Source organism: Cannabis sativa, chromosome 6 (assembly GCF_029168945.1).
Source record: "Cannabis sativa cultivar Pink pepper isolate KNU-18-1 chromosome 6, ASM2916894v1, whole genome shotgun sequence".
Classification (NCBI taxonomy): domain Eukaryota; kingdom Viridiplantae; phylum Streptophyta; class Magnoliopsida; order Rosales; family Cannabaceae; genus Cannabis; species Cannabis sativa.
In genome coordinates, this window is record NC_083606.1 from 63,831,210 (window position 1) to 63,858,803 (window position 27,594).

Consider the following 27,594-nt stretch of genomic DNA (forward strand, 5'->3'; position numbering starts at 1 on the left):
TAGCTCATAGGAAAATCATTCATTCCTCGGGTTGTGACCGTTGTGGAGGATCGGAAGAGTCGGTCTCTCATGCATTATTTTACTGCCGGAGTATTAGAAGAGTCTGGAAAGGTACGCAATTTTATCCTTACATTTTTACTAACTCTTCAGAGATTTTGTTTCATGACGTTACTGATATGATTTACACTTCTCTAACCAAAAAAGATGTAGAGATTTTTCTTTGTACTCCTTGGCTTGTTTGGTTTAACAGGAACAAAGCTCTAAAAGGTCAAGCTTTCGACCCAAATCATGCAATTCTCAACTTGGCTCAAAGCTTTCTGGAAGATTAGCAATCCTCCCAGCTAATTCCCACATCCTCCCTCCGCCCCAGTCAGATAATGGCTCCTCCTTCTTGGTCCCCCCCAGCTGCGGGCCTTCTCAAGCTAAATGTGGATGCAGCAGTCTCAAAAGTCAACGGGAAAGCGGGCTTCGGTGGTATCATTAGAAACAGCGACGGCCTGGTAGTTGCTCCCCTGGCCCAGCCTCACTTCGGAGGAGGATCGGTCCCCACCCTGGAAGCAAAATCTCTCCTCACTTTGCTTCAATGGTGCATCAATGAACACTTTTTAGTCCATGAGGTGGAAACGGATTGCAAAACCATTACTGATACTCTGTCTTGCCATAAAGAAGACATTTCGGTTTTTGGTGACCTTATTAGCCAAATCAAGAATACTTTATCTCAGTTCCCTGCTGCTCGGCTCTCCCATGTCTATCGCGAGGCTAACACCCTGGCTGATAAGCTAGCGCACCGGGCTCTAGGGTTAGATGAAGTAGCCATTTGGATTGGAGATGACCCCTGTAATCTTTTTGAGTTTCTTTCTCTCTAGCGGGCTCCCTTTCTTTCAAATAAAAAAAAAAAATTTACAAATGAAACGGTCAATATTATTATGTATATGATACATTTTACTTCTATATTTTCACTTTTTGTCACACATTATTAATTGTATATTAATTATATGTTGAAGAAATGACACACATACGCGTACAATTGTACATAATTCGACTAATTCTTCTGGTTTTTTGTTCAGAAGATTATCTTCTTCTTCTCTATTTGTTTGTTTTACTTTTCAACTTTATTAATTGGTTGTTTCTGGCGTTTGGCCTGCTATTCTTTTATATACAATATAATCATGAATATACAGTTATATCCTTCTTCCTTCTCTGTTGAGGGGCTGTTAACTAATTATAAGCACCAAACGATAATAATAAAAATCAAAAGATAATAATAAATAGTACTACTAATCATAATAATTGGGCTAATATTTCTGACCAAACGCGCAAACTACGTACATAACCATGCAAATTGCAAAAGCATTAATGGAATGGAATCCACCAGTTTTGATTCAATCAAACAGTACACGTACACTGCAGATTCCAGCTATATATACCTACTTACACTCTACATATATATATATACCTCTTTTATTGATCAGTTCCAAGCTTTGAGCATTTGACCTTAAGGCCGGCTTTTTTGACTTTTCATTCTTACCTCCTCTAGTTGACCAGCTTTAAAAGCCTTTGACCTTCAAACCCATGTCTTATATATAATCTTTGATATCCTCAACCCATAATATCCACAAACCAAACTAATAACTAGCTAAAAAATACAGCATTAACATCTCAAAATCCTTCCAATTATATCATACAATTACATCTATATAATATTCGCAAGATGAAGGGCCATTATAGTAAAGTCATGTTGATTTTGTTTATAATGTCACTTGGTTTAGTTGGGACGTTAGTGAATGGGCAGGGCACTAGAGTTGGGTTCTACTCAAGAACATGCCCCAAAGTAGAGTCCATTGTTAGATCAACCATGGAGACTCATTTTAAATCCAATCCTCGAATAGCTCCAGGAATCTTGAGAATGCATTTCCACGACTGCTTTGTCCATGGCTGTGACGGTTCAATCCTTATCGAGGGTGCAGCAACTGAAAAGACTGCTCCACCCAATAGTGGAATACCTGGCTACAATGTCATAGACGATGCTAAGCAACAAGTTGAAGCTGCATGCCCTGGTGTCGTTTCTTGTGCTGATATTCTAGCTCTCGCTGCTCGTGACTCTGTCGTCTTGGTAAGCACATCACATCAATACAAAATACAATATTAGAACTTTCATATATTAATGAAGCATTGTTATAAGCCATCGTAGTCCCTAACACCCTTATGAGAAGATGAGGTTGTATAAATAATTAGCCGTTTTTTACAATCATTATTAAATAAATAGGACAAAATATAAAATTGATAGCTCATACAGGTGGCACACCATGGATCCTCATTAGCATTTTTCTCTTTATAATGTGCCATAATCACTATAAAAAATTTTACTTTTAGTCACAACAAAACTTGTAACTAAAAGTAAAAAAATTGTCACTAATTATAAATTATTATTCCTATATGTTGTGATTAAAAGGTCCGTGACTAAAAGTATTAGTCACAAAAATTATAATTTGTTGTGACTAATTTTTAGTCACAATACTTGTTGTGACTAAAACTAAATTAGTGACAACTTAGGTCTAAATGGTATATTTTTGTCACAAATAATTTTTTTTTTTTTTTGACTAAAAGTCACATTTAATCCTAAATTTTTCATTTTGTGACTAAAAAATTGTCATTAAAAGTAGCAGTTTTTTGTACTGAATATTGCTCATATTATGTTATTTCTAGTTTCCAAAATGTTTGGAAAAAAATAATAACATGATTTGATAATGTTATGCTTAATTTTGTTACAGACAAAAGGCTTCAGCTGGAAAGTGCCTACTGGGCGTAGAGATGGGCTCGTTTCATCAGCAAGCGACACTAACAACTTGCCCGGATTTAGGGAGTCCATTGATTTACAGAAAGGCAAGTTTTTAGCCAAGGGGCTCAACACTCAAGATTTGGTCACCCTAGTTGGTGGACACACCATTGGCACCACTGCATGCCAACTCTTCAGATACAGACTCTACAACTTCACCACCACCGGAAACGGCGCCGATCCCACAATCAACCCTTCTTTCCTTCCTCAACTCAGAGCTCTTTGCCCGGACAACGGCGATGGGGCCAAGCGGGTTGATATGGACACGGGCAGCGCAGCCAATTTTGATGCTACTTTCTTCAGAAACTTGAGAAATGGTCGTGGAGTAGTTGAGTCGGATCAGAAGCTGTGGACTGATCCTTCCACCAAGCCCTTCGTCCAACGGTTCTTGGGGGAGAGAGGATTGAGGAGCTTGAACTTCAATGTTGAGTTTGGAAAATCTATGGTCAAGATGAGCAACATTGGTGTCAAAACTGGCAGTGACGGTGAAATTCGAAGGCTTTGCACTGCTTTCAATTAACTCATGATCACATTTTATTCATTCATTTCTTTCATTTGTTTGTTGTTTATAATTGATTCAATGACCTATTATCTATGGTGGAACACCATGTGTAGTCTTTATTAATAAAGTTATTTGTGATTATAATCTCATTTCTTATTCATCATCTCTGTTTTGTCTTTTTTAATAATTATTTAAGCACATACCGAAACTATCACTTTTCCATCAAAACAAACCCATCGATTTTATATATTGATTTTGGATTACAATTAAAGTTATATTTTGATGCTTTTGATTACCAAAATAAAGTTTTGAAAGAAATATTTAACTTTTTTTTTTTGAAATGCAGTTCTTTTAATAGCAATTTGCAGTCCAATCAGGATATCTCCCCCGTTGGAAATACAACTAGGATTAGAATCGTAAAAACAAACCAACTAATCGGCTACCTAATTCTTGAATTGTTTTAATAAAAAACTAAAATAAAGTCAAACAAAAAGATTGCAAGATCACAATTATATAAGACATTAATATATGAACAATATAAAGTATATATGCTCGATTTATAATACAAACAAATAAAGAAAATCGATCATATACAAATACGACGAAAGAGATCGAAATACCTCTAGCCATTGATCTTTTGAGTTTCAATCCCACGCGAACTTCGGATCTACAAAAGAAAAAGAAACTAGTTAGTGTGAGTATCCGGGCTTCCAAGCTCTCTCTACTCTATTTTAGATGGATTTTTTAGTTTGCAGAGAATGAGTAGTAAGCTCAGGGACCGAGACCCTATATTTATAGATGAGATGCGCCATAAGTATATTAATGGTCAGAATATATATTTTAACAATTAATTCAGAAAGAAATTATTTGGTGAATCAAAATCTTTATTTTAATCACATTTAATTTGTGATCAAATATAGTCAATGAGAATATCAATATTATCTTCATACGTTTTTGTACACATATAGAAAATATTCTAATATTCTCCCATTTGGTCAATATTTAGGTCTACTACTTAAACTCAATGTTCCTCATCATTATATAATAAACACATTAATCATAGCGATAAGTTCTCATTATATGGTGATTATTATCTTCAATGTATTATGATATAGTTATTGCATAACAATGTACTTTATGTGGCAATATTTTTAATCGAATAAATCTAAAAACTTATGTTTATTTTTGTCCTCTAAAATTTTCTCAAATAAAAAATTAAGATTCACATAAATATTAGAACACATCAAAATAAGAGTTTCATTAATAATAACTTTATTTATACAAGTTCTATAAGGCACTATAAGAAATGTCACTTTTGCCAGCACATTTATGCGCTGATAAAAGTTTAATTAGTATGGCGTTGGCAAAGAAGAATATACATTTGATGTGTTGGCAAAAGAGATTTGCAAATCAACGTTGGTATTAGAATTTTTATCGGGGCAAAATGAAAAGTGCTAGCAAAAATTACTTTTTTTAGCACGTAAATACGTTGGTAAAAGTTAGACTTTTGCCATTACAAATGTGCGCCGGTAAAACTTTAACCTTTTTACTAGCACAATAGCAAATTGCGCCGGTAAAAGTAACATTTCTTGTAGTGAGAGAATCAAGTCCCATGTTCTCTACATGATCCTTGAATTTATGTGGTGAAAAGCCTTTTGTCATAGGATCGGCAATCATAAAGTCAGTGCTAATATCTTGAATGACCACTTTATTTTCTTCCACACATTCTCTAATAGCTAAGTACTTAATGTCGATGTGCTTACTTTGACTTCATCTTTTGTTGTACATAGCCATGAAAACAATAGTTGAATTGTCACAGAACATTCTTAATGGCCTTGATATCGAATCAACAACTCTAAGGGCTAAAATTAAACTCTTTAACCATACACCATGTGATGTAGCCTAAAAACAAGAAACAAACTCAACCTTCATAGTAGAAATAATGATCAAGGGTTATTTGTTACTTCTACATGATAGCTCCACCAGCAATTATAAACACGTAACCAGATATTGATTTGCGTGAATTTGTAAAACCAGCAAAATTTGAATCTAAGTAGCCAACTACTTCTAGATTTCTTGTTCGTTTGAACATAAGATTGTAATTTTTAGTATCCTAAAGATACCTCATAATCTTCTTTATAGTTTTCCAATGGTCTATCCCCATTACTATAAAATCTTCCTAACACTCCGACAGAGTAGGCAATGCTGGGTCTTATGCACACTTAAGCATACAATAGGCTTTTGATAGTAGAAGCATAAAGAATGTTCTTCATTTATTCTCTTTCAAAATCATTATTTGGACACTGGCTTAAATTCAATTTATTACCCTTAACAATGGGAGCTAGCTACACTAGGTGAACAATTGTAATGACCGCTTAATTTTAATACAAGAATTAGAAGATAATTAGAGTTTAATTTGAAAATAGAGTTTCAATTATGATTTACGAATTTATGGAGATATATTTAAATTCTGGGTGTGCTATTTATCTTATATATGGAATTTCATATTTTTCATATTTTATGTCCCATAATAGTGAAACACGACGTTTGGCCAATAGATTCATATTTTCGTATGGTTTAGTATTTTAGAAATAGAGAGGCAATTTAGATAGATATTGGGAATGTCGAAAATATTTGTGGTATTAGATTTGAACAAAATGGCCCTAGGTGGCAAGGTTACTTTTTGGTTAAGTAAGGGGCAAAATGGTCTTTTACCATATAATTTTTTTTTTCCTTTAGTGAATTATATTAAGCTGAATTAATATGAATTTATCTTAATGAAATATATTAGATAACTATTAAAGTTTTTTTTTACCATTTATTCAAATAGAAAAATTAGACAAACACTCTCTCTCCCTCTCGACCTCTTTGGAAACTAGTAGCAAGTTAGGGTCCCCGTCAAGGCGGGAGGTGCTATCCCCATCCCCACCAGTTTAACATTTAGGGATGAAAAGTTGTCATTGTCCCCGTTAAATTCTCCATTTAGATAGAGAATCCCTAACCCATTAGGGGTAGGTACCCGCGAGGCTTTTATACCCACTGGTGAGATTTTCATCCCTAATTGCAACCAACACTCACCTATAGGGACGAAGGCATAGAGTATTTGTAAGGGGTAAAATGAAAAAAAAATTGAAAGGGGACAATAAACAAATTTTTAATGAAAAATAATAAAAAAGAATCTCAGGCCCTATTCTATTAAAAAAATTGAAGGTTCAATAATGGGGGAAAAATTAGAGTTTCTCGTTCCTATATCTATAGCTATCGACGGTTGTCTTTTTTCTCTGGCCAGGCATGTTGGCCTTCCTTGGGCTTAGGTTTGACTTGATCGAGGTTGTATTTTGCTATTGTAATTCAATTTTTGCTACTGCGGTTAGTTTTGTCTGTGTCGTGGTTTTAGTGTCTTAGTTTTGTCTCTGTGACATAATTTTAAACGTTTTTTGTGTTGTTTTTATGACATGATTTTGAGTGTTTTAGTTTTGTATGTGTGACATAGTTTTGTTTTTTTTTTTGTTGATGGTTCTTCTTTGTTCTTCGTTGGCTCGCCATCAAATCAATATTAGTGGTTGGGAATAACAAGTTCTCTGCGACTGAATGGGTTATTACACTACAATTTTTTTTTTTTTTTACTTTTAGTCACAACAAAACGTGTGACTAAAAGTAAAAAAGTTGTGACGACTAAAAGTAAAAAAGTTGTGACTAATTGTAAACCATCATTCCTATATTGTGACTAAAAGATCCCTGGCTAAAATTATTAGTCACAAAAATTACAGTTTATTGTGACTTAAATGTATTTTAATTAGTCACAATACTTGTTGTGACCAAAACTAAATTAGTGATAACTTGTATCTAAATACTATGTTTTAGTCACAAGTAACTTTTTGTTGTGACTAAAAGTCACATTTAGTCACAAAAAACTTATGTTGTGACTAAAATTTTTTGTGACTAAAAAATTGTCACTAAATGTAGCTATTTTTTGTAGTATTAGTAGTGTAGTTACGTACCTTACAAAATAGTTGAGTGCTCAATAAGCTACGAGATTGAATGAACCTGCTGTAACAGTTTCTACTATTGTGTTCTGAGCAATGAATGAAACAGAATATAGGTGTTCTTAAGGTCAATTTGTGATGCTATAATTTTTTTCATTTGATTTGATTATAATTATTTGTCAAACGATCTGGGAATTAGAAAGTTAAAAATTTGACTCATGAGATTGCAAACTATTATTTTAGTTGGTTCTCATTATTTATTCAATAGAATGGAGTATGTAGCCCCGTCCATCGGGCTATAGTGCAACTGTAGCTTACTTACTCAATACGAGAGGCTAATGGAAAAAAAAGGATTACATTTATTAATTAGAGTTAATAATATTTTAATTTAAGATAACTATAAGCTAATTAATTAAGGTGGCATTTGATAACACTTTTTTAATTATTTTTTTATTTTTAAAATTGAAAAAGTGAAAATATTTATAAAAAATATGTTCTATAAAACTGTTTTCACTTTTTAATTTTTTAATTGAGAATTAAAATTTTTTTAAAAAAAAAAAATTACTTTCAATATATTTTTAAATAATTTTTTTTCTTAATCAATGTTTTAGACTCCGACCAGATCTGGACCCAAATCCTTCTCCCACGGCTGGCGTTGAACCTGGCCTCTGACCCAAACCCGAATCTGATCCCGGATCTAGACCCGACTTAAATAAAATTAAAAAATGAAAATAAAAATGAATTTACAGAACACATTTTTGTTTTATGTTTTTAAAATTAAAAAATAAAAGTGGTTACAGAACGTATTTTTGTTTTTCAAAAACAAAAGTTTTACTTTCATTTTGTGATTAAAATATTAAAAAACAAATGTGTTACCAAACGGCACCTAAGTGTAACCGGTCCACTCTATTGGGCCCATATGAAATCGCTACCACGGTTAGGGATTAGGGTATCAGTTGTAAAAAAGGATCTAACTTTTAGTATTAAGCATGTATAAGATCCCAAGATAGTTTATTGAATCCCTTAAGCTCTACAAGAATCTTATCTTAATATAATTCGCTCATAAACTATTAGTCTATAAACCACTTAAATCTCCTGTGTTCATTCTCTCTCAGAATTCTACTAGGGAAATTTGATTTTATATACTTAAAAAATTAAAAAAAAATTATTATTAAACCAAAAATTTTCAAAATAAAAAAGAGAAGTTTTATTTACACCCCAAAAATTTCTAAGTACACCCCATTTTAATAATTTTTATTTTATATAAAATTTATATCTTTAATTGTAGTACGTATTTTTAACTTTTTTCTTTCAATTTATATTCTTAAAAAAATATACCTATCAAACAAAATTAAATTATATTTTAAAAATTATGACAAAATAATTAAAATAAAAAATTATATGAAATTTTCTTAGAAAAAAATAAAAAGAAAATATACATGAGTTAGAAAAAATTATGAAAATAAAATCAAAATAAGTATTAAAATTAACATAAAATAATAGGAGAAATTTTTTTTAAAAAAATATTAAAAGTAATTTTTAAAAATTATTTAAGTTTATATTTTTTTTAATAATGGGGTGCATTTATAATTTTATGGGGTGTAAATATAACTCCCCAACAAAAAAAGGGAAATTTTATTTACACCCCAAAATTTTCTAAAGGCACCCCATTTTAATAATTTTTATTTTATATAAAATTTATATCTTTAATTGTACTAAATTTTTTTAACTTTTTTTTTTCCAATTCATATTCTTAAAAAATATACCTATCAAACAATAATAAATTATATTTTAAATATTATGAGAAAAAAATTATATAAAATTTTCTTAAAAAAAATTAAAAAAAAAAATATACATGAGTTAGAAAAAATTATGAAAATAAAATCAAAATAAGTATTGAAATTAACATAAAATAATGTGAGAAAATTTTTTTTAAAAAATATTAAAAGTAATTTTTAAAAATTATTTAAGTTTATATTTTTTTTAATAATGGGGTGTACTTATCATTTTGTGGGGTGTAAATAGAACTCCCCCAAAAAAACTATGACATTTTTTTCAAAACCCCAAAAATACCCCCCTCACAATTCAAACCCATTCTCTCTCTTTCCCTCAAACTCTCTCTGCATCATCTCTCTCTCTCTCTCTCTCTCTCTCTCTCTCTCTCTCTCTCTCTCTCTCTCTCTCTCTCTCTCTCTCTCTCTCTCTCTCTCTCTCTCTCTCTCTCTCTCTCTCTCTCTCTCTCTCTCTCTCTCTCGCATCCCACAACCGCCCACCCTCACCACCACCTCCGACGTCTGACCTCCGACCCTCACCACCACCTCTGACCACCCGCACAAAATCCTCGACCCAACCTCCCTCTCTCGGACCACCCAAACTTCGCACCCCCTCAACCCCACTCTCTTTTCCTCTCTGAAATCGCAAAAAAAAAAAAAAAAAATACCGGTCCGATGGTCGGACCATGGGATCCGATGGGGTCCGACCAATCGGACCCATGGTGCGACCATCGGACCGCATGTTTTTTTTTTTTTTTTTTTTTTTTTTTTTTGCGATTTGAGAGAGAGGAAAAGAGGAGTGGGGTCCGATGGTCGGACTCCGGGGAATTTTTTTTTTTTTTTTTTTTGATTTCAGACAGAGAGAGAGAGATGGGGTTGAGTTATGAGAGGGATATTTCTGGGTTTTAGATAAAAGTATCATATTTTTCTTAGTTTGAAATGTATTGGTTTAAAAATGAAATATTAAAATTTTTTAAGTATAGAAAATTAAATTTCCCTTCTACTATATATATAACTAATTTTTTTTTTTTTTGAAATGAGAATATATAACCATGTAATTATTTATTTATTTATTTTGTTATTTTTTTTGAGAAAATGTAATTAATTAAGTTAATTTTTTATCATAATTTAATTAAGTTAATTTGACTAGGGATGTTAATGAATAAAAATTAATTATTACGTGTGCAAATTCCCAGAGTAGATAGCCACTTTACTCTGAAACAGTCTCCTTCTTCAGATCTGAATCTTCCCAAGAAAAAAATATTTTTTTGCATTGTCTTCTCCAATCTCATTAACTATTACCTTAATCATAATACTATATCAGGTACGTTTTTTCAATTTAATGTTTTCTTTTTATTTTGATACAGGGATGTAATTTTCTGTTAATATTCCTCAGCTTTTATCTTTCTGGTTTTCAATTAACCTTGTAACTTTGTTATTAATGATCATCAATGTTTCTTGGCCGTGGAATTTTCTTGTAATGGAATTAAAATCTATGATGCATCTATGTAAGTGACCATATATGGAAATATATATGCATCATACATGAATGAACAGAAAAATCCCACTTTTTTTATTCTACAGTAGTCATGACATGTTTAACTAAGTGATATATTCGATAATACGACCTAATAATAAAGTCTTTCTATATTTTTCAATTCCAGAATTTTGGAAGGAATTTTTAATATCAGTTCTCTTTAAAGTGTTTCCCTTTATTATATTATATTACTTTTTAAGCTGTCTCTTTTCGACTCCTATAGTCTATTATGTATAAAACATGCCATTATAGTTTAAAATATGTACCTAGCTACATATTATCAAGGGGAATTACATCATGTGAGTTTTTAAAGTGGTTTTTTCAGTAATTTCTGTGTTGGTTGCTTTACGATTCTTTAATTGTGATTTAGGTTGTAAAAAACTGTTTTAAAGTATAAAAATAAAAAAGCTCCTATAATCAATTCGGGGTGCCAATGAAAACCTACAAAAGAAAGCAATTGATTCATAAATGAATATTTTATTTTTTATTTGGTTTTTAGAAGTTATTCATATTTATATACACTAATTATGTGTGTTAATTTGGATATGTGTTTTTCAGCAGTGGAGCAATAATAGACAAAGGAAAGTGGTATATATATGTATAATAGTGAACATGAGTTTAGTCAATAATTCCTAATAATAAGAGATCAAAAGCAATTGAAAGCTTGTATAATATAATGTCAATGTCAAGACAAGTACGGTCAACAATTCACTTGAACAAAAGGCCAAGATGGGTTCTAGTAATGGTTCCTTTTGTGACCATATTTCTGATATTTGCCTATCTATTTGCACCAAGAAGTTCATCTGAGGGTTGTTTCATCTTCTCATCCAACGGCTGTGGTTCATTCTTTCAAAAGCCTTTGTTCCTTCTGTCTAGAGATTTGACTGATGGTGAGATTGCCTCTCAGGCAGTGATCAAAGAGATTCTAAGGATCCCTAATATTCACTCTAAGAACCCTAAAATTGCTTTCATGTTTATGACTCCAAGTTCATTGCCCTTTGAGAAACTCTGGGACAAGTTCTTTTCTGTAAGCATCATGTATAATTACAATGCACACTATGATGATATATATTTCATAATTTTCTTATTTATATATCATTAATTTTTGTTATTATATAATTTGGCAGGGCCATGAGGATAGGTTTAGTGTTTATGTACACGCTTCAAAAGAAAGTCCAACTCATGTGAGTCCTCACTTTGTTGGTCGAGACATACGTAGTGATAAGGTACTTGTATTTCTTCTATTCTAGACTAATTTTTAATGAGAATAGAAACAATATATATACCAGTTTTGGAAGTGTCACATAGATAATTTAAAGTACGCTAAAAGCTTATGATCTCACTATAAATTACGTTTGATTTATGTTCATTAGATTTTATCTTACAATTGTTTAATTTGTTCAATCAGATCAATCTATGTTTGTTCAAATTAAGTATTAATCACCATTCCACAAATTATTAACTCGTTAATTAAAACCGAGTTTCAAATTTATTATTTCTTTTATAGTTGGGTAAATAGCGGCATAAGTATACTTAAAGTTTTAAGTTATTAAGTGGCATAATCCCAATGTTTATTTTTAGCGGCATAAGTACCCAGTGTCTATAAAACTATAATTTTTCTTTAATTTCGTCAGTACAAACCTTGTTATTTTCTTAAACACAGACCACATATAAGGTTTAGATTCTTGATTATTGGGTCTAGACAGAAACAATAAGTATCAGTTACTTCCAAATGTTCATTGAATAAATTTAAAATAAAGTCTGTACTGACAAAATTGTAAAAAAATTACAATTTTATTACAAACATTGGGTACTTATGTCGCTAAAAATAAACATTGGGTTTATGCTGCTTACAAACTTAAAACTTTAGGTACTTATACCACTAAATAAATATTGGGTTTATGCCGCTTACAAACTTAAAACTTTAGGTACTTATGCCGCTTTTTAATCTTTATAGTTACAACAATGTATAGATTTTAGATATCCCATGTAATGTAATGAGATTGAGTGTCATATAATAGCATATATATATATATATATAAATTTATATTTTCAGGTGGGGTGGGGAAAATTTTCAATGATAGAGGCAGAGAAGAGACTTTTGGGGAACGCACTCTTAGATCCTGACAACGAACATTTTATCTTGCTATCTGACAGGTACACAAAATTAATTGTCAAGTTTGATCAGACTGTGGGAATTATGAGATAGATTCTGGTTAATTAATTATATTCATTATTTTAACTTGTTATTAATCTGTAATTAATACTTGTTGTTGGTGGTGGTATATATCAGTTGTGTACCAGTGCATAACTTCGACTACGTGTATAATTATCTAATCTTCACCAATGTCAGCTTCGTTGATTGGTAATTATATATTAAGCATAACTTTACATCATCATGATCATTTGTTTTCTTATTCAGTTGGATAAATTAAAGTTCTTGTTATATACCAATGTGTGTATGTTTTGTAGTTTTGTGGATCCTGGTCCTCATGGTAATGGTAGGTATTCAGAACATATGTTACCTGAAGTTGTAAAGCAAGACTTTAGGAAGGGCTCACAGGTATTTTTAATTCATTCATAAATTCTTATACAACAATTTGTTATTTGATAAGGTGCACTCCTTAATTGATTAACGGTTTTTAACATTATTTAAAATATAAAAATATGAAGAACTCGTTATTATTAGAATATAGCAGTAATTGCATGTTATATGTTTGATAAGTTAAGCTGTCACTTATTATAGTTATAGTGATATATTATCTTTTATGATGTTTGAGTTAAAGTGTCACTTTATCTTAATTTTTAAGTTTTTAAGATAGGTCAGGCCTCTATAAATCGTCATTTATAACTAAAAAATTTGTGATTAATGTATTAATCACAACTTATCTTTAATTACTATAATTTAAATATCACAAATAATTTTTATTTTTTTATTAAAAATTACATTTAGTTACAATAATTTATTTTTGCCTATAATAAAAAGTGGAATTCAATAAGAGAAAATATATATATGTCCATGTTTTCCATAAGATTACAAAAGTGGGATTTTTGTCTTTACTATTTTTGTATTGTGTTGTACAGTGGTTTTCTTTGAAACGGCAACATGCAATTATCGTTATGGCAGACAGCTTGTACCACAGAAAGTTCAAACTTTTCTGCAGGGTATATATGCAATTAATTAATGTCTTTCTCTTTTTTAATACCAATTATATGATATTTTTACAAGTAAAATAAATTAGCAGAGACTACTTATAAACTTAAAATCGAAAATTTATCATAATCATCATTATTATTATTTGGTTAAATTTGAAAATTATTGCATAACATTATTGTGTCAGCCAAACATGAATGGCCGCAACTGCTACTCGGACGAGCATTATTTGCAAACCTTTCTTCATGTGAGTTTATATATAACATCAATTGTCATAATTGGTTATTTCTTTATCATTAAAGATACATACTTTATTATAATAAATAATATATATGTATTTTCAATTTGTACGTACTCAGATGAAAGACCCTGGTGCGATTGCAAATTGGTCAGTAACCCATGTTGATTGGTCTGAAGGCAAGTGGCATCCTAGAGCTTATAGGGCTCAAGATATTTCTTTTGAGCTCCTCAAGAACATTACGGTATATATCTCACCAAATTCTAAATCTTCTTTTTTTCTTCTTAACAAAAATGTTATTAATTACCAAATATATAATTTTAATAAGTTAACCTAAATATTAATTTCAAATACTAAACACTACTATATCTCTAATACACTTAAAAAAATCTATAATATATGCCATTTTTTTCACTAAAAAAAATTATATATATATATTCTCACATTAATTTCAAGAGCATGAAATTGAAATTGATTTTATTACTAATAATTTTACTTCTATTATGTAATCTTTTAATATTAAATTATTTATATGTGTATCTTTTTTAGAGAATTTATGTCTATATTTAGCTCTAATCTTGTGTTTTAAAAACAATTGTTATCATAATTTTATAAAATTAAATCTCCCAAAAAAAATATTTTATGATAAAATAATACATATTCATTAAAATGAAAGTACTGTCGAACAGAATTTAAATTTCAAAAAATTATACACTATAATTAAAGGTTAAAAAAGAATTATGGACTAATGAGCATTTTTTTTGTCAAATGCTAATGAGCAACAATGAGCATGTTATTAATTAATGTGTGACTTTGATCATGTTATTAATTTATTTTAAGGACATTATTGGTGCTTAAATAGAAAGTAGTTTATAAAATGGAAAGAAAAGAGTTTAAATTTTCTTTTTTTTTAATCAATGAATATATATGAGTAAATATTATTTCGGACTCTATTTAACAAAATAAAAAATTTAATTGGTAACTTTTACAAAATATAGATCCAAAATAATATTTAACCTCTATATATATATATATGTCTACATTTATTGATTGGCTATCATACATTTTCAATTGGCTGAGGAGAGTGGACCTCACTTAATGTTTAATAAAATAATATATTTTTATTTTTATCTTTGTAAAATTATAATTTTTATGTTTTATTTCACATATTTTTATATTTATTTTATAAAAAAAAATATTTTTATTTTTATATATTTATTTATGTCCCAATAAAATTTATATTTTTCTTATCTATAAAAAAATATATAATTTTTATTAATAGATCATGCTTGTAGAGAAGAAATATTTTTACCCCCCCTAACATTCACATTCAACATATTCGTTATGATACTTATTAAATAATAGTCATATAATTTTCTAATGGAGAACACATAATTACGTCTAATTTTGAGTGTGTTTTAATCATTATTCTTATTATTAATTTTTTTTTTCTCTCCAAAATTTATAAGTCTATTGATGAGAGCACTCATGTCACAAGCGACAGCCAGGTACAAAATCGACCTCATACCATTATTTTCAGCAAAATTAATAGAAGAAAGAGTTTTAGAAGAAACCTTCATTTGTTTATGTTCAATTATATGAGAATTTTTTATTAATATTAATATCATCTATTTATATATATATGGTGCAGAGGACAATAATGACAAGACCTTGCTTGTGGAATGGGTTGCAGAGACCCTGTTATTTGTTTGCCAGAAAGTTTTACCCTGAAACTCTTGATAAACTAATTAACCTTTTCTCCAATTATGCTGGTGCCTAGATTCAATTTCTTTCTTCTTCTTCTTCTTCAAATTTTTACCCACCAATTCTTTTGACAATTAAGATATATGCTATTTCTGTTGGAGTGGTTACATTTGTTCTTATTCTTTCAATGTTTATTAAATTAGATTTTTTATTTGTTTGAAGGTTTAATCCATTACAAGATTTATTAATACGAATATATATATATTTATATATATATATATATACTAGCAAAAAGTTACGTGCGAGTCACGTATACTAAATTTTATGTTAGTTTTTTATACGTTATTAAAAAGTGATACAATTAAAAATTAAAAAAATATATTATTATTAGTTATTAGGTTCAACATCATTACCGGTTCATTTTTAAGAAAAAAAAATATATTTATGAAATAATAATTTGTTGCAACGCGTGTACAGGCAAAATTCGGAAAATATAGCATTTATTAGTAGAGTATTGACAATTCCAACAGTAAATTAACTGATTGTATATACTTTTTTGTCTGCTAACATTAAGTATTTGATATTTGAGTGGTGAACTCTTATTTGTCCGCTTTTCAAATTTTTCTAACAATACTCTCATTTTATTCTTCCAACTTTCTATAGTTGGAGTGATGTCCTTAATTGTTGTATATAGTGTAGTCATTTATTCACCTGTTTTCAAATAAAACAATAGATATACAAAATAAAAAAATATAATTAAGCTCATATTAAAATCAATCTCACCTTTCAATAAAGTGAAAGGTTTTTAAATTGATTCATTCTCACTTAATAATTGTGACAGACCTAACGAATAATAATATTATGTTACCTAATAACAAAATAGGAATCCACCAAACAACATTATCAAAATTTATTCCAAGTATAATTATATAAATCTATTACTCATTGAAATCTATTAGAAACTCTAAAAAGCTCACAATACAAAATTTCACATCAAAAATCTAAAAATGATCAACTATGTAGCAGCAATGATAATACAATAACCAAAATTGCCTAGTCATATACAGTCTTAAAACTTAAAAGAGTGGCATTATTCATTCAAGTTTCGACTAAGTGTTTCTGAGTTTGAGTTAAAATATTGTGTCCTGTGTTAATGTCTAAATATTGTGTGTGTCTGCTAATCTAGTAAAGAAGAATAAAGTTTTGATTCTCAATAAATAAAATGAATATAAGTGTATACTCTGTAGTAGGTCATTATTGTGTCATTTTTAAGTTAATGTGTCAACTTGAAAATAATTCATTTAATAAACGGAATAGAGGAGTCAATCCAAAAATATTTTTCTACCTTAATAAGTAAAGCTATAGAAAACAAACTCGGTAACTTTTTGAGTGTTAAAAAATTGTAAATGGTTATAAATTCAGAGTAAGTAACTTATGTGTGGCAGCTGGTTAAAGAAGCCAAAATTGAAGCTTATATATAAACTGACAACTCATGTTCACATTTCAAGTTCTGTAAGACTATACTCTCTTCCTTGTCCTATTAACCAAAATTTAACGTACACATAACACATGAATATGACTTTCTGCGCGAAACCAAGAGATGATTAGAAAGTAGAAGCACCGCTAGAACTTTTCTTTGTTTGAAGTAATAATATAATAACTAATATCTTTTATTACATCACTACTACAAAAATGGGTTTTCCCGACGCTTTTAAACAGTCGTTTAAAGTATTATCGTCGGTTTCTATAACCGTCGCCTATTCGGCTGTCGTAAATTGGGCAAAATAGGCGACGGTTCAAAACCGTCGCTAATCTGGGATTCCCGACGGTTTAAAACCGTCGCCTATAACTGGGTATAGGCGACGGTTTTCAACCGTGCCTGATACTACAGGCGACGGTTTTAAACCGTCGCCTATACCCAGTTATATGCGACGATTTTAAAACGTGCCTTATATGCTGGTTTCGTTTTTGAATTTTTTTTAGCGACGGTTTTTTTCGGTCGGTACATTTGAAAAATAGGAAAAAAAAACAAATTTTCTGCAAGTTTTTTTTCCTACATTAATTTTTAAATTTTGTAAAAATCTGCATAGTCACAACAATTAAACTAACGTCTAAATATATTTAAAATTTTGTCTAGTCACAATAATTGAACTAAAGCTAATTAATATCATCTAAATATGTATATGTATACACACTGTCTAACACGGTAACTGTTGTCGCTTCGCTTCCGCTTTCACATAATGAATCCACCGATCACGCATAATATTTATCTCATCATTAGTGTACGGAGTGGAGAACCTATCTTGTCGGGTCAACAATTGTATTGGATCTTCTACGACCATGAAACTTTCAATGAATTTCATGACGTAGTATCCACACTGTTTGTCATCGGGTTGTTGAGGACAAATAGGAGTCATCCACTGGGTAGGTCGATCAGGTCGTCGTACCATTCGGTTATACATTGTGAACGATCTACACAAAAAGTAAATTTAATTAGCATATATAAATTTATAAATAAAGAACACGCTAACATATTAGGATGTTTGATATAGAACTTACGTGGATATAATAAAGTTCAAATCATTCGGGATGTCGTCGTTGCCTGAATCCAAGTACGCCACCGTTTGCGTACTTGGCTGGATGACTACAAGCATCCAGTGAAACATCTTCCTGCTCGGACAAATAAGTGTAAAACTGTTAACATATACATAATAATAAATTTTATGAAGAGTTAAAAATATCGAAATTATTTAGTTTACATCTACATATACCTATTATTATATGGGGCAATAAGCCATTTCTCTGAATTAGTCATCCTAGTCATTCGAGCGACTAGTGCTTGGCAACGATTACTCTCATCCCCTGCATCGGTGGCAATCGCACCCGGATTCAAAAATTCATAGACTCGATTCAACCCACCCATGTCCAACAGTCTTTCTTTAAGGTACCTGATAAAATGTCATAATTAATAACTGTTGCTGTCCAAAGAACAATAGCAAGTTTATTATTAAGAGTTATAAATCATACTTGCACCAAACTCCTATTTGTTGGGCTCCCAAGTATTGCATGGTGCACAATTCTTGAATGTCACTCTTAGCAAGCCAAATAGAGTCATCTGCGACCCCAAATAGCTCATTCTGGACTTGGAATTGGAGCATGGATGAAATCCATAATATTGGTGTGTCGCCATTTTTTCAGTTTGTAATTATAGTCCACTCCAATTTATGAATCAAATACATTGAAACTTATGAATCAAAATTTTGGTTTGGATACCATTTTAAATATAAATATTTTACTGTACTTGCACAGACCATTTATTTTCAACAAAAAAAAAAGAAAAAAAAGGGTAGGAGATTTACTAGTTTTTGACGGTGGTAGTTTCAAAATATTTATGCTAGTAATGTATGTAAGCTTTGACATTATATATTTCTATTGGGACTATATTTTTCCAACGAAAAACAGATATCTCCTTTAGATTCATTGGAGATATATAAAAATTAGTTTACATTCCTATAAAGACAAAGACAGATTTGAATGCATTTAATTCCTAAATGCCCTATACCAGTTTGAATGCTTAGCCAAAATTGTGGATCAAACTAAAAGAATATGTATCCATATATTATAATCATGTTGCTATGTGACTAATTTGTGAGTAATCTGTAATGTATACATTTCTTTAGTTAATTCTAGTGAAATTTTTACCACAATAACTCTATTATTGTACAGTATTTTACCCAAAGTGGCCTGATTAACATCAACTGGAGTAGTAGACGATCTCTATTATTGTACAGTATTCTATGATATTTCATTTCTTCATAAAACAAAATTAACCAAATGACAGCCATAACATACCCGAACTCCGAACTGACGAAGAGAAGAGAAGAGAGGGTTGGTGCCGTTGTCGACCACCTCAGACCACGCGTGCGACAGAGAACGGAGAACCGACGAAGAGAAGATGGGGCAGTGCCGTCGTCGACGAAGAATTGACGAGAGGGGAGAGGTAGTGCCGAGCTACGTGCTAGAGAGATGGGGTTACGAGAGAGAGTGGGCGGCAAATGAAATGGGGCTGTATATGACTAGGTTATTTTGGCTGAAAAATTGGGGGGGGGGGGGGGGGAATAATATTAATAAGTATTAAAATTAAAAAAAAAATAATGGGGTATACCCGACGGTTTAAAACCGTCGGGTATAGTATAGCTGACGGTTTAAAACCGTCGGGTATAGTATAGCCGACGGTTTAAAACCGTCGGCTATACTATACCCGACATTTTTAAGCCGTCAGGTGTACTCCATTATTTTTTTTCGTATATTTATTATTTTAATAATAACCGTCGCCTATTATTGTTGCTACTGTTCAAAACCGTCGGGAATGCTCATTTTTCCCGACGGTTTTGAACAGTTACTTAATTTTTTTAGCGACGGTTCCAAAAAAAATTCGTTTTTAAAATCGTCGCGAAAACGAATATTTGTAGTAGTGCATATTAATAATTAATTCAAGATGAACTTTCCAAAGTATTTTTGAAACATCGTGGGATATATAAATGCAATACTTTTGTATAATAGCATGTAGCATGTTGTCTTCATTAGTATTTTTCAAATTTTAAAATGAAAATTAAAATTATAAAATATAGCTTAAGAAATTATAACTAAGGTTATAAACTGGTAAAGGTTGTGTTGGAAGTTAGGGTTTTTGCTCTAGAGAGATAAATTTGTTAGATTAAATTTTGGTAAGATTGTTTAGCTGAAATTAATCAATTGTAATTAAAGTTTACTAATCAGAATATTCTGTCAAATATTAGAATATTCTGTTAACATTTTGATAGAAAAATAAATAATAACATTAAGAATTCTGTTATATAGCCACATTTTATATAAAAAAAGAAAATATTTTTTTTAAAAAAAAAGTCACTCAATAATTTCTCATAAACCAAGAATTCGTTTATATAGCCACATTTTATATATTTAGATTCAGATGTGGAGGCAAACAATTATAACCTGATCGAGCCAAAAAAAAAAACAAATAGAAAAATTCTTTAGCAATATAAATATATATATAATATAATATATAAATAGTAGTAAATTCCTATTTAGAATAAAATCCTACTAAATAACATAAGTATATTTAGAAAAGCCAATCGTAGATATACAAAGCAAAACCCAATTGTATTTTTTTTAAATTTAATGGGATTTAATATTTTATTTATATTATTAAACATAAATAAAAAGGGACCCATAAATTTCTCATAAACTATTTTATTTTTATTAATAAACCATTTTATTTTTAATATAAATAAAAAGTCACCCATGAATTTCTCATAAACCAAGAATTCTGTTATATAGGCACACTTTATATAGAATAGATATATGACAAAATGTATACTGCAGCCTCTGAAAATACATTTTGGTAAATATTTCGGTATTCAGAAGAGTTTTTCAATCAATTTTTATTATAATTGCATATGTTATGGTTTTCTAAGATCATTGTAAATTTTTTTGAAAATTTCAAATAGCTTAGAATACTGAAAATAAAATTCAAACACTTAATTATTTTTACGTATATATATCATAAAATAGTCACACGTGCAATAAAATATTTAAATTTTATTTTAGCACTATTACTATTTAAAATTTTCTAAAAAATTTTTAAGTAATTCTAAATAACCGATCATGAAAAAAAATAGACTAAAAAGTTCTATTAGATGCCAAAATAGATGAAGAATGTACCGAAATCTAGGGAGTGTACGATAAATTTCTCAATATAGTAAAATCTCTATCTAAGAATATGCTTGACAAACTAATTATATTATAATTGAAAAGCTATAACTAAATAGAGATACATTAGTAAAAAAAAAAGTTAAAAGACCAAAAAAACTTCAAGTGTAAGAATAATAATAACAATAAGGGACTCATTGATCAGATTATTTCAGACACTCAAAGTGCTTTTATCCCGTGTTGTCTTATCTCGGATAATATAATAGTTGCCTTCGAGGTCATGCAATACCTCAAGCATAAAAGGATTGGAAAGACGAAGGACTTCATTGTCTTAAACTTTATATGAGCAAAGCTTACGACTGTGTTGAGTGGGATTTTCTTTGATGAGCTGTTATGGACCATATGGGCTTTGCTGAGAAATGGATTGAGCTTTGCTGAGAAATGGATTGAGCTTATTATGACTTGTGTATCTTCAGTACGATATAAGGTCGTTCATGGGGCCATGTGCTGGGCCCTATTTGTCCTTCTCATGGTATTCAGAACCCTCTATGCATATATATTTTCATAATCTGTGCTGAAGGTTTGTCTTCTTTAATTTAGAAATTCGAGGCCAATATGGTTATTCAAGGTTGTCGTGTGGCTCAATGCGTCTCGTCGATTACGCATATGTTTTTTTTTATCAAAGACAGTTTTCTCTTTTGTCAAGCAACTAGGAGCATTGCTGATGGTATTCACACATTTCTTATCTGTTTGAAACTGCATCTAGCTAGAAGGTTAATAGCTCCAAATCCTCTATTTTTTTCTGCCCCAATATACTTTCACTCGTTCTTAGATTTGTTCAATCTTTGGCATGCTTGAAGTTACTGAAGGTAGCCTTTATCTTGGTCTTCCTAATATTATTGTTCGTAATATAAATACAATACTTAATTTTATCAAGAACAAGGTCATCTCTCGTATTAATATAGCTAGGAAGGGAAGTTTCTTTCTCGTGCAGGTAAAGAAATCCCCATCAAAACTATTCTCCAATCTTTGCCTACATATGTCATAAGTGTTTTCCTCCTTCCCATTGGGACATGTAATGAAATTGAAAAGTTAATGGCAAGCTTTTGGTGGAAGATAAACTCTAGTAAAGATCATGTTATTTGGATGTCTTGGGATCGACTGGCTGCCCTAAAGGAAGAGGGTGGCATGGGCTTTAGACACTTACATGATTTTAATCTTGCTATGCTTGCAAAGCAAGGTTGGCGCTTGTTGTGTAAACCTAATTCTCTTGTGGGAAGAGTATTTAAAGTTAAGTATATTCCTAATTCTGATTTCCTTTCAGCTGACATTTGACATAACCCAAGCTTTGTTTGGCTTAGCATTTGGGGTGCTCAAGACATGGTTTGTTTAGGTGTTGTATGTATCATTGGCAATGGTGCTACTACTAATATTCTTGGACAACCATGGTTACCAAATTCAGACAACAGATTCGTTGCCTCCACACATCCTGGTCTGTACAATAACACAGTTAGCTCTCTGTTTTAAGTTGATGATCAAAGATGGAATCTTGTTGCTGTTAATGACCTATTCTCGGTACGAGATATTAGTATGATTTTAGGGATACCATTATGTGATTTTGCAAAAGCTGACTGCTGGTCTTGGGTAGAGGAACGATCGGGACTTTTTACTGTCCATAGTGCTTACTTGCTGCTGTAATAGCAAAACCAAAAAATCTAGGCCCCAACAACACTAGTTTTTGGCAAAAATTATGGCACTTGAAGATCCCACCCAAAGTCATTAATTTTTTATGACGTGCCATCTCCGAATGTCTTCCTACATGTCTTAATCTCGTCACTAAACATGTGCAAGTTTCAGCTAAGTGTCCTGTGTGTAATACTCATGCTGAAACAACCACACATGCCCTACTCACTTGTGATTTTGTCAAGGCTTGCTGGTATGTGTTCGATGCACCTCTAAACATTAATTTCTCAGTGTTGTTTGGTACCTGATTTGAGGCTCTGCTGCATACCATTGATACTGACCTGATTTGTCGTGTTGCCATGCTTTGTTGGCAGTGTGGAAAGCCCGTAACCAAGCTGTTTGGGATAAACAAACCTCTATCGTAACAGATAATATTGCTTTAGCATCTGTTACTTTTGATCATTGGAAGAAGGCTCAGGACAATTCTACTCTATTATCATTGTTGATTGAAAATAATGGTGATGGGTCTGAGTTTTGGATTAAACTAGGTTTGAATCAAATCAAGATTAATGTTGATGTTGCTTTTTAAAATCAAGAGTGTCCGTATGGTTTTTTTTAGGGGCAAGGGATAACTGAGGGAAGTTAATAGAAGCCAAGACGTTCTTTCAAGGAGGCATTTATCCAGCTGAGGTTGTGGAAGCCTTGAGAATTAAAGAAACTCTTAGCTGGATTAAGAGCAAGAATTGGCTTAATGTAGAGATTGAAACTGATAGTTTACTTTCTGTCCAGGCCATTCGATGTAACCAAGCCATGTCCTCCACTTTTGGTTTACTTATTTAGGATTGTCAATCTTTGTTATCTTCTTTACATAATGTGCACTTACGTTTTATTAGATGATCAGCAAATCGAGTAGTTCATGCTATTGCTAGACATTCTCGATTTCTCTTTGGTTGTAGCATCTTTGAGCATAATGTCTTAGCTGATTTAAAAGTCCTTTTGTATTTCAAAATGCTAATATTTCAATAAAGTTGCTATTTCATCAACAAAAATTAATAAAAAATTATATCTCTATATTGATACATATCTTACCTATTATATAAGTGCATATTTAATTTTTTTGTTGCGTATTTAACTGATTATTGTGTCTTTTAACAGAATATTCTCAATTAAAAAATTATTTTTAACTATTAATTATATTTTAACCGTTGTATTCTCCCACAGAAAGGGGTGTAATTAACAATGACCAGAGATACCCATTCGAGACAACCTTTCATGCTATCAAATCCCGTGCAATTTAACCAAAATAAGTCATCTTAGGTTGTTAAAAAATAAAAAAGAAAAAGAAAGAATACACAATTTCACATGAACCTATGAAAATAAGTAAATCTCCTCCATCAGTTAAAATTCTTCTCATGTAATGGTAAGAATATGAATTGAAATTCAAATTAATCAATCATTGAGAACTACACACTAATAATTATTCTCTTGTGAACAAATAATTTTCTCACGAGAATTTTGAACTTTCAAAAGATAAAACGAAAGGTTAATTTATTACTTTTAGACCATTATAATAAAATTAAAAGAAAAAATATAATTCAAGGAAATAAATATTACAAAAAATTCATAATAAATTAGATGAGAGTAAAGGAAAAAACTAAACACGTGATTTTGGATTAATTACTCTTGGTATCGTTAGTTTAAGAATGAGGTTTTGCTCTCAAGTGGATTCGGGTCGGGTCGTTCTCTGAAGAATGGCTGCCTGTTTGCCTTGATTGTATGCAGAGGCGATGATATTTTTTCCGTCGTCACAGCACATTGATGTCCTCTCTCTTTCAAAAAGAAAAAAAAAGACCACCTTTGGCTGCTACATACCTCTGCCCCTGTATGCAAATATATATGATTGAGATTATTTGATATATTGAGCAGTATGCATAATATCATTTTTTTTAATATTATATGCAAAGTACACCCTACAAAATGATAAGTAATATTTAAAAAATTAAACTCAAAATAATTTTCAAAAATTGCTCCTAATATTTTTTTAAAAAAATTTCTTGTATTATTTTGTATTAATTTCAATACTTATTTTAATTTTATTTTTATAATTTATTTTAAATCATGTATAATTTTTTTTATTTTTTTCTAATAAAATTTCACATAATTCTTATTTTAATTTTTATTATAATATTTATAATATAATTTATTTTGTTTGATAGGTATATTTTTTAAGAATATAAATTAGAAGAAAAAATTTTAAAAATATAATATATAATTAAAGATATATATTTTATGTAAATAAAAAAAAATAATAAAATGAGATATTGTATTTATAAAATTTTAGAGATGAAAAAAATTCGTAAAAATAATAATCAATGTGGCTGCTATTATAGTTATATCTATTCTATATAAATTGTGGCTATATAATAGAATTTTTGATTCAGCAATATTTTTTTTGGTTTCTACGCTAATTTTAACAGAATATCCAATTACTTAATAGAATATTCTTTATTAATTTTATAATAATATTATTATATATATTTTAAAATAAAAATTATATAGATATTTTATATAAATAAATTTTTATATTAATTTAAAATACCTAAAATATTAATGATATTTTTAATCTTATTTTTAAATTTATTGGTTTAACTTTAAATTAAAATAAAATGAAAAATTATGTAAATAACTTATATAAAAAAATTTAAATTTAAAATATTATAAATATTCAATATTTTTAACTTTATTATTATTTATTTTATATTTTAAATTGAATTCACACACCATATTTTTCGTAAAATATGGAAAAAAAGAACCTTTATATCAAATTTACGAATCCAATCTATATATAGACACACTCAAATTTGGTTATGTGAGTTTTAGTTAAGAATAAAAATTACAATATATGTATTATCAAATTTAAAATTTTAAAAACATACATATATATAATCACATTTAAATGACACACCAATGTAGTAATAGCTAAATTTTTTTTCTTAAAAATCAAAATCTCAAACTCCATTTCAAAAATTAAAAAAAAAAATACATTACCTAATTAAAAAAATTAAACATACATGTATTGCACTTAATATGAGCTTATTAAATTTAATTAAAATAATAATAATTATACGTTGAACGTAACATAAACCTAGTATATTTCAAATATGACAATAACATGTAAATAAAATGTAAAGTCCTTTTTTGGCAAGTTAGTTGACAAAATAATTTTTTCTTTTATGGTAAGATTGTTATGCATTCATATTCGGATTCCTACCTTATAAATTCGGTTTTTAGTTGCTCTTTTCCTTGTTAGGAAAGTTGTCTTTTTTAGGGAAACTTTAATTATTGCATTTTCCTTATTGATTTCGATTGTATCTTGATACAATCAGAATATCTAATCTGTTTTTGGCAGGAATCAAGCATTGATAGAGGATCGGACCCGATTATAGCAAGTTTCCCGTTTTTGGTCTGATCTGCTGCGTCAGCATCTGAATCTGATGTAGCAGATCGTGTTTTCTAAGGAAATTTTTTAGCTGTAGATTCGAACTTGTGGTTGTCTCTAAGGTTTCTATGTTCTATAAATAGAGCCTATAGAGTAACCATTCGAATTAGCTCTTCCATTATTCATTTTTTGCATTTATCTTTTGAGAGAAGAGAGTTTTCTTTGTTTTGTGAGAGCCTAGTTGTTCATCTAGGTTCTAGTAGTTTATTTTTGTTCTTACTCTGTCCTAGAGGTTGTGAAGAACTACTTGATTGAACAAGAGATTGTTCTTCGGGAGAAGACTTGATAAATTCTTACTTCGGGAGGAAGTAAGCACTTGGTCTTCGGGAGAAGACTTGTTGAAGCCTTACTTTGGGAGGAAGTAAGCACTCACACTTCAAAGATGAAGGGAGTTCGAGCTTGAAGGTGTTTCAAGAAGTCAGATTCATAAAGTGGATTACGAAGGATTGCGACAATACTTTAGAGGGAGTCTAAACTTGTTTAAGTCAATTGTCTTTGTAATTTTGATACTTTATTAATTGATTTCATTCTCTGGGCGTGGCCTCGTGGACTAGGAGTGTTCGGGAGAACACTGATACCATGTATAAATCTCTTGTGTCAAGTTATTTATTTCTCTGCAAATATTTTATATTCTGCTTGTTCTGTTTCTATTGTAGCAGAATTACTTTCTGCTTTTGCAGACGCATACAGTCTTATATTTTCTTATATATAACTGACATTTGCAAAAATACGGTTTCTCAATTGGTATCAGAGCGGGACACTAAACTCTTAGTGTGGTCCTATAACGTTTTTGTGTTAAAATGTCATTTTTTGCAGAAGGACGTTCTATTTCTAGACCACCGTTGCTGAATGACTCTAACTATCCTTACTGGAAAGTTAGAATGAGGGCCTTCATCAAATCTCAAGATGAGAGAGCTTGGAGGATGGTTTTATCAGGTTGGTCTCTTCCAGTTGAGACAGATTCTTCAGGT

At 30.3% G+C, this 27,594-nt stretch overlaps 3 protein-coding genes across 4 annotated transcripts; 2 read left to right on the forward strand and 1 right to left on the reverse strand.

The window, feature by feature from the left end:
* Positions 1-1,599: 1,599 nt before the first annotated feature.
* LOC115724822 (peroxidase N1) lies at positions 1,600-3,498 on the forward strand. Its single transcript, XM_030654169.2, has 2 exons — positions 1,600-2,113; positions 2,772-3,498. The coding sequence occupies exons 1-2, from the start codon at positions 1,712-1,714 to the stop codon at positions 3,354-3,356; spliced, it is 987 nt and encodes a 328-aa protein (XP_030510029.1). The 5' UTR covers positions 1,600-1,711; the 3' UTR covers positions 3,357-3,498.
* A 6,720-nt stretch (positions 3,499-10,218) lies between these two features.
* On the forward strand, positions 10,219-15,947 carry LOC115694829 (glycosyltransferase BC10-like). Of its 2 annotated transcripts, XM_061117391.1 has the most exons (11): positions 10,219-10,420; positions 11,192-11,660; positions 11,761-11,859; positions 12,690-12,790; positions 12,927-12,998; positions 13,106-13,196; positions 13,718-13,798; positions 13,975-14,034; positions 14,147-14,269; positions 15,495-15,533; positions 15,677-15,947. In XM_061117391.1, exons 2-11 carry the CDS (start codon positions 11,310-11,312, stop codon positions 15,803-15,805), a joined length of 1,146 nt encoding a protein of 381 aa, XP_060973374.1. In that variant the 5' UTR covers positions 10,219-10,420; positions 11,192-11,309; the 3' UTR covers positions 15,806-15,947. The 2 variants fall into 2 exon arrangements, with proteins under 2 accessions (XP_060973374.1, XP_030477779.1); XM_030621919.2 differs by lacking the exon at positions 10,219-10,420 and having other exon boundaries at positions 11,110-11,660.
* Positions 15,948-17,913: 1,966 nt separating this feature from the next.
* On the reverse strand, positions 17,914-19,016 carry LOC133039001 (uncharacterized). The gene is made up of 4 exons (XM_061117771.1): positions 18,757-19,016; positions 18,501-18,677; positions 18,289-18,399; positions 17,914-18,201 (listed from the first exon to the last, which is right to left on the reverse strand). Exons 1-4 carry the CDS (start codon positions 18,885-18,887, stop codon positions 17,928-17,930), a joined length of 693 nt encoding a protein of 230 aa, XP_060973754.1. The 5' UTR covers positions 18,888-19,016; the 3' UTR covers positions 17,914-17,927.
* Between the last annotated feature and the right edge of the window lie 8,578 nt (positions 19,017-27,594).

Bases quoted from the DNA above. Each gene is read 5' to 3' on its own strand.
- LOC115724822 (XM_030654169.2), top strand. From the start codon at position 1,712: ATGAAGGGCCATTATAGTAAAGTCATGTTGATTTTGTTTATAATGTCA. The intron at 2,114-2,771 runs GTAAGCACATCA...ATTTTGTTACAG, and splicing joins CTCGTGACTCTGTCGTCTTG to ACAAAAGGCTTCAGCTGGAA.
- LOC115694829 (XM_061117391.1), top strand. From the start codon at position 11,310: ATGTCAATGTCAAGACAAGTACGGTCAACAATTCACTTGAACAAAAGG. The intron at 11,661-11,760 runs GTAAGCATCATG...ATAATTTGGCAG, and splicing joins TCTGGGACAAGTTCTTTTCT to GGCCATGAGGATAGGTTTAG. The intron at 12,791-12,926 runs GTACACAAAATT...GGTATATATCAG, and splicing joins TTTATCTTGCTATCTGACAG to TTGTGTACCAGTGCATAACT.
- LOC133039001 (XM_061117771.1), bottom strand. From the start codon at position 18,887: ATGCTCCAATTCCAAGTCCAGAATGAGCTATTTGGGGTCGCAGATGAC. The intron at 18,678-18,756 runs GTATGATTTATA...ACATTTTATCAG, and splicing joins CAAATAGGAGTTTGGTGCAA to GTACCTTAAAGAAAGACTGT. The intron at 18,400-18,500 runs GTATATGTAGAT...TTGTCCGAGCAG, and splicing joins ATTGCCCCATATAATAATAG to GAAGATGTTTCACTGGATGC.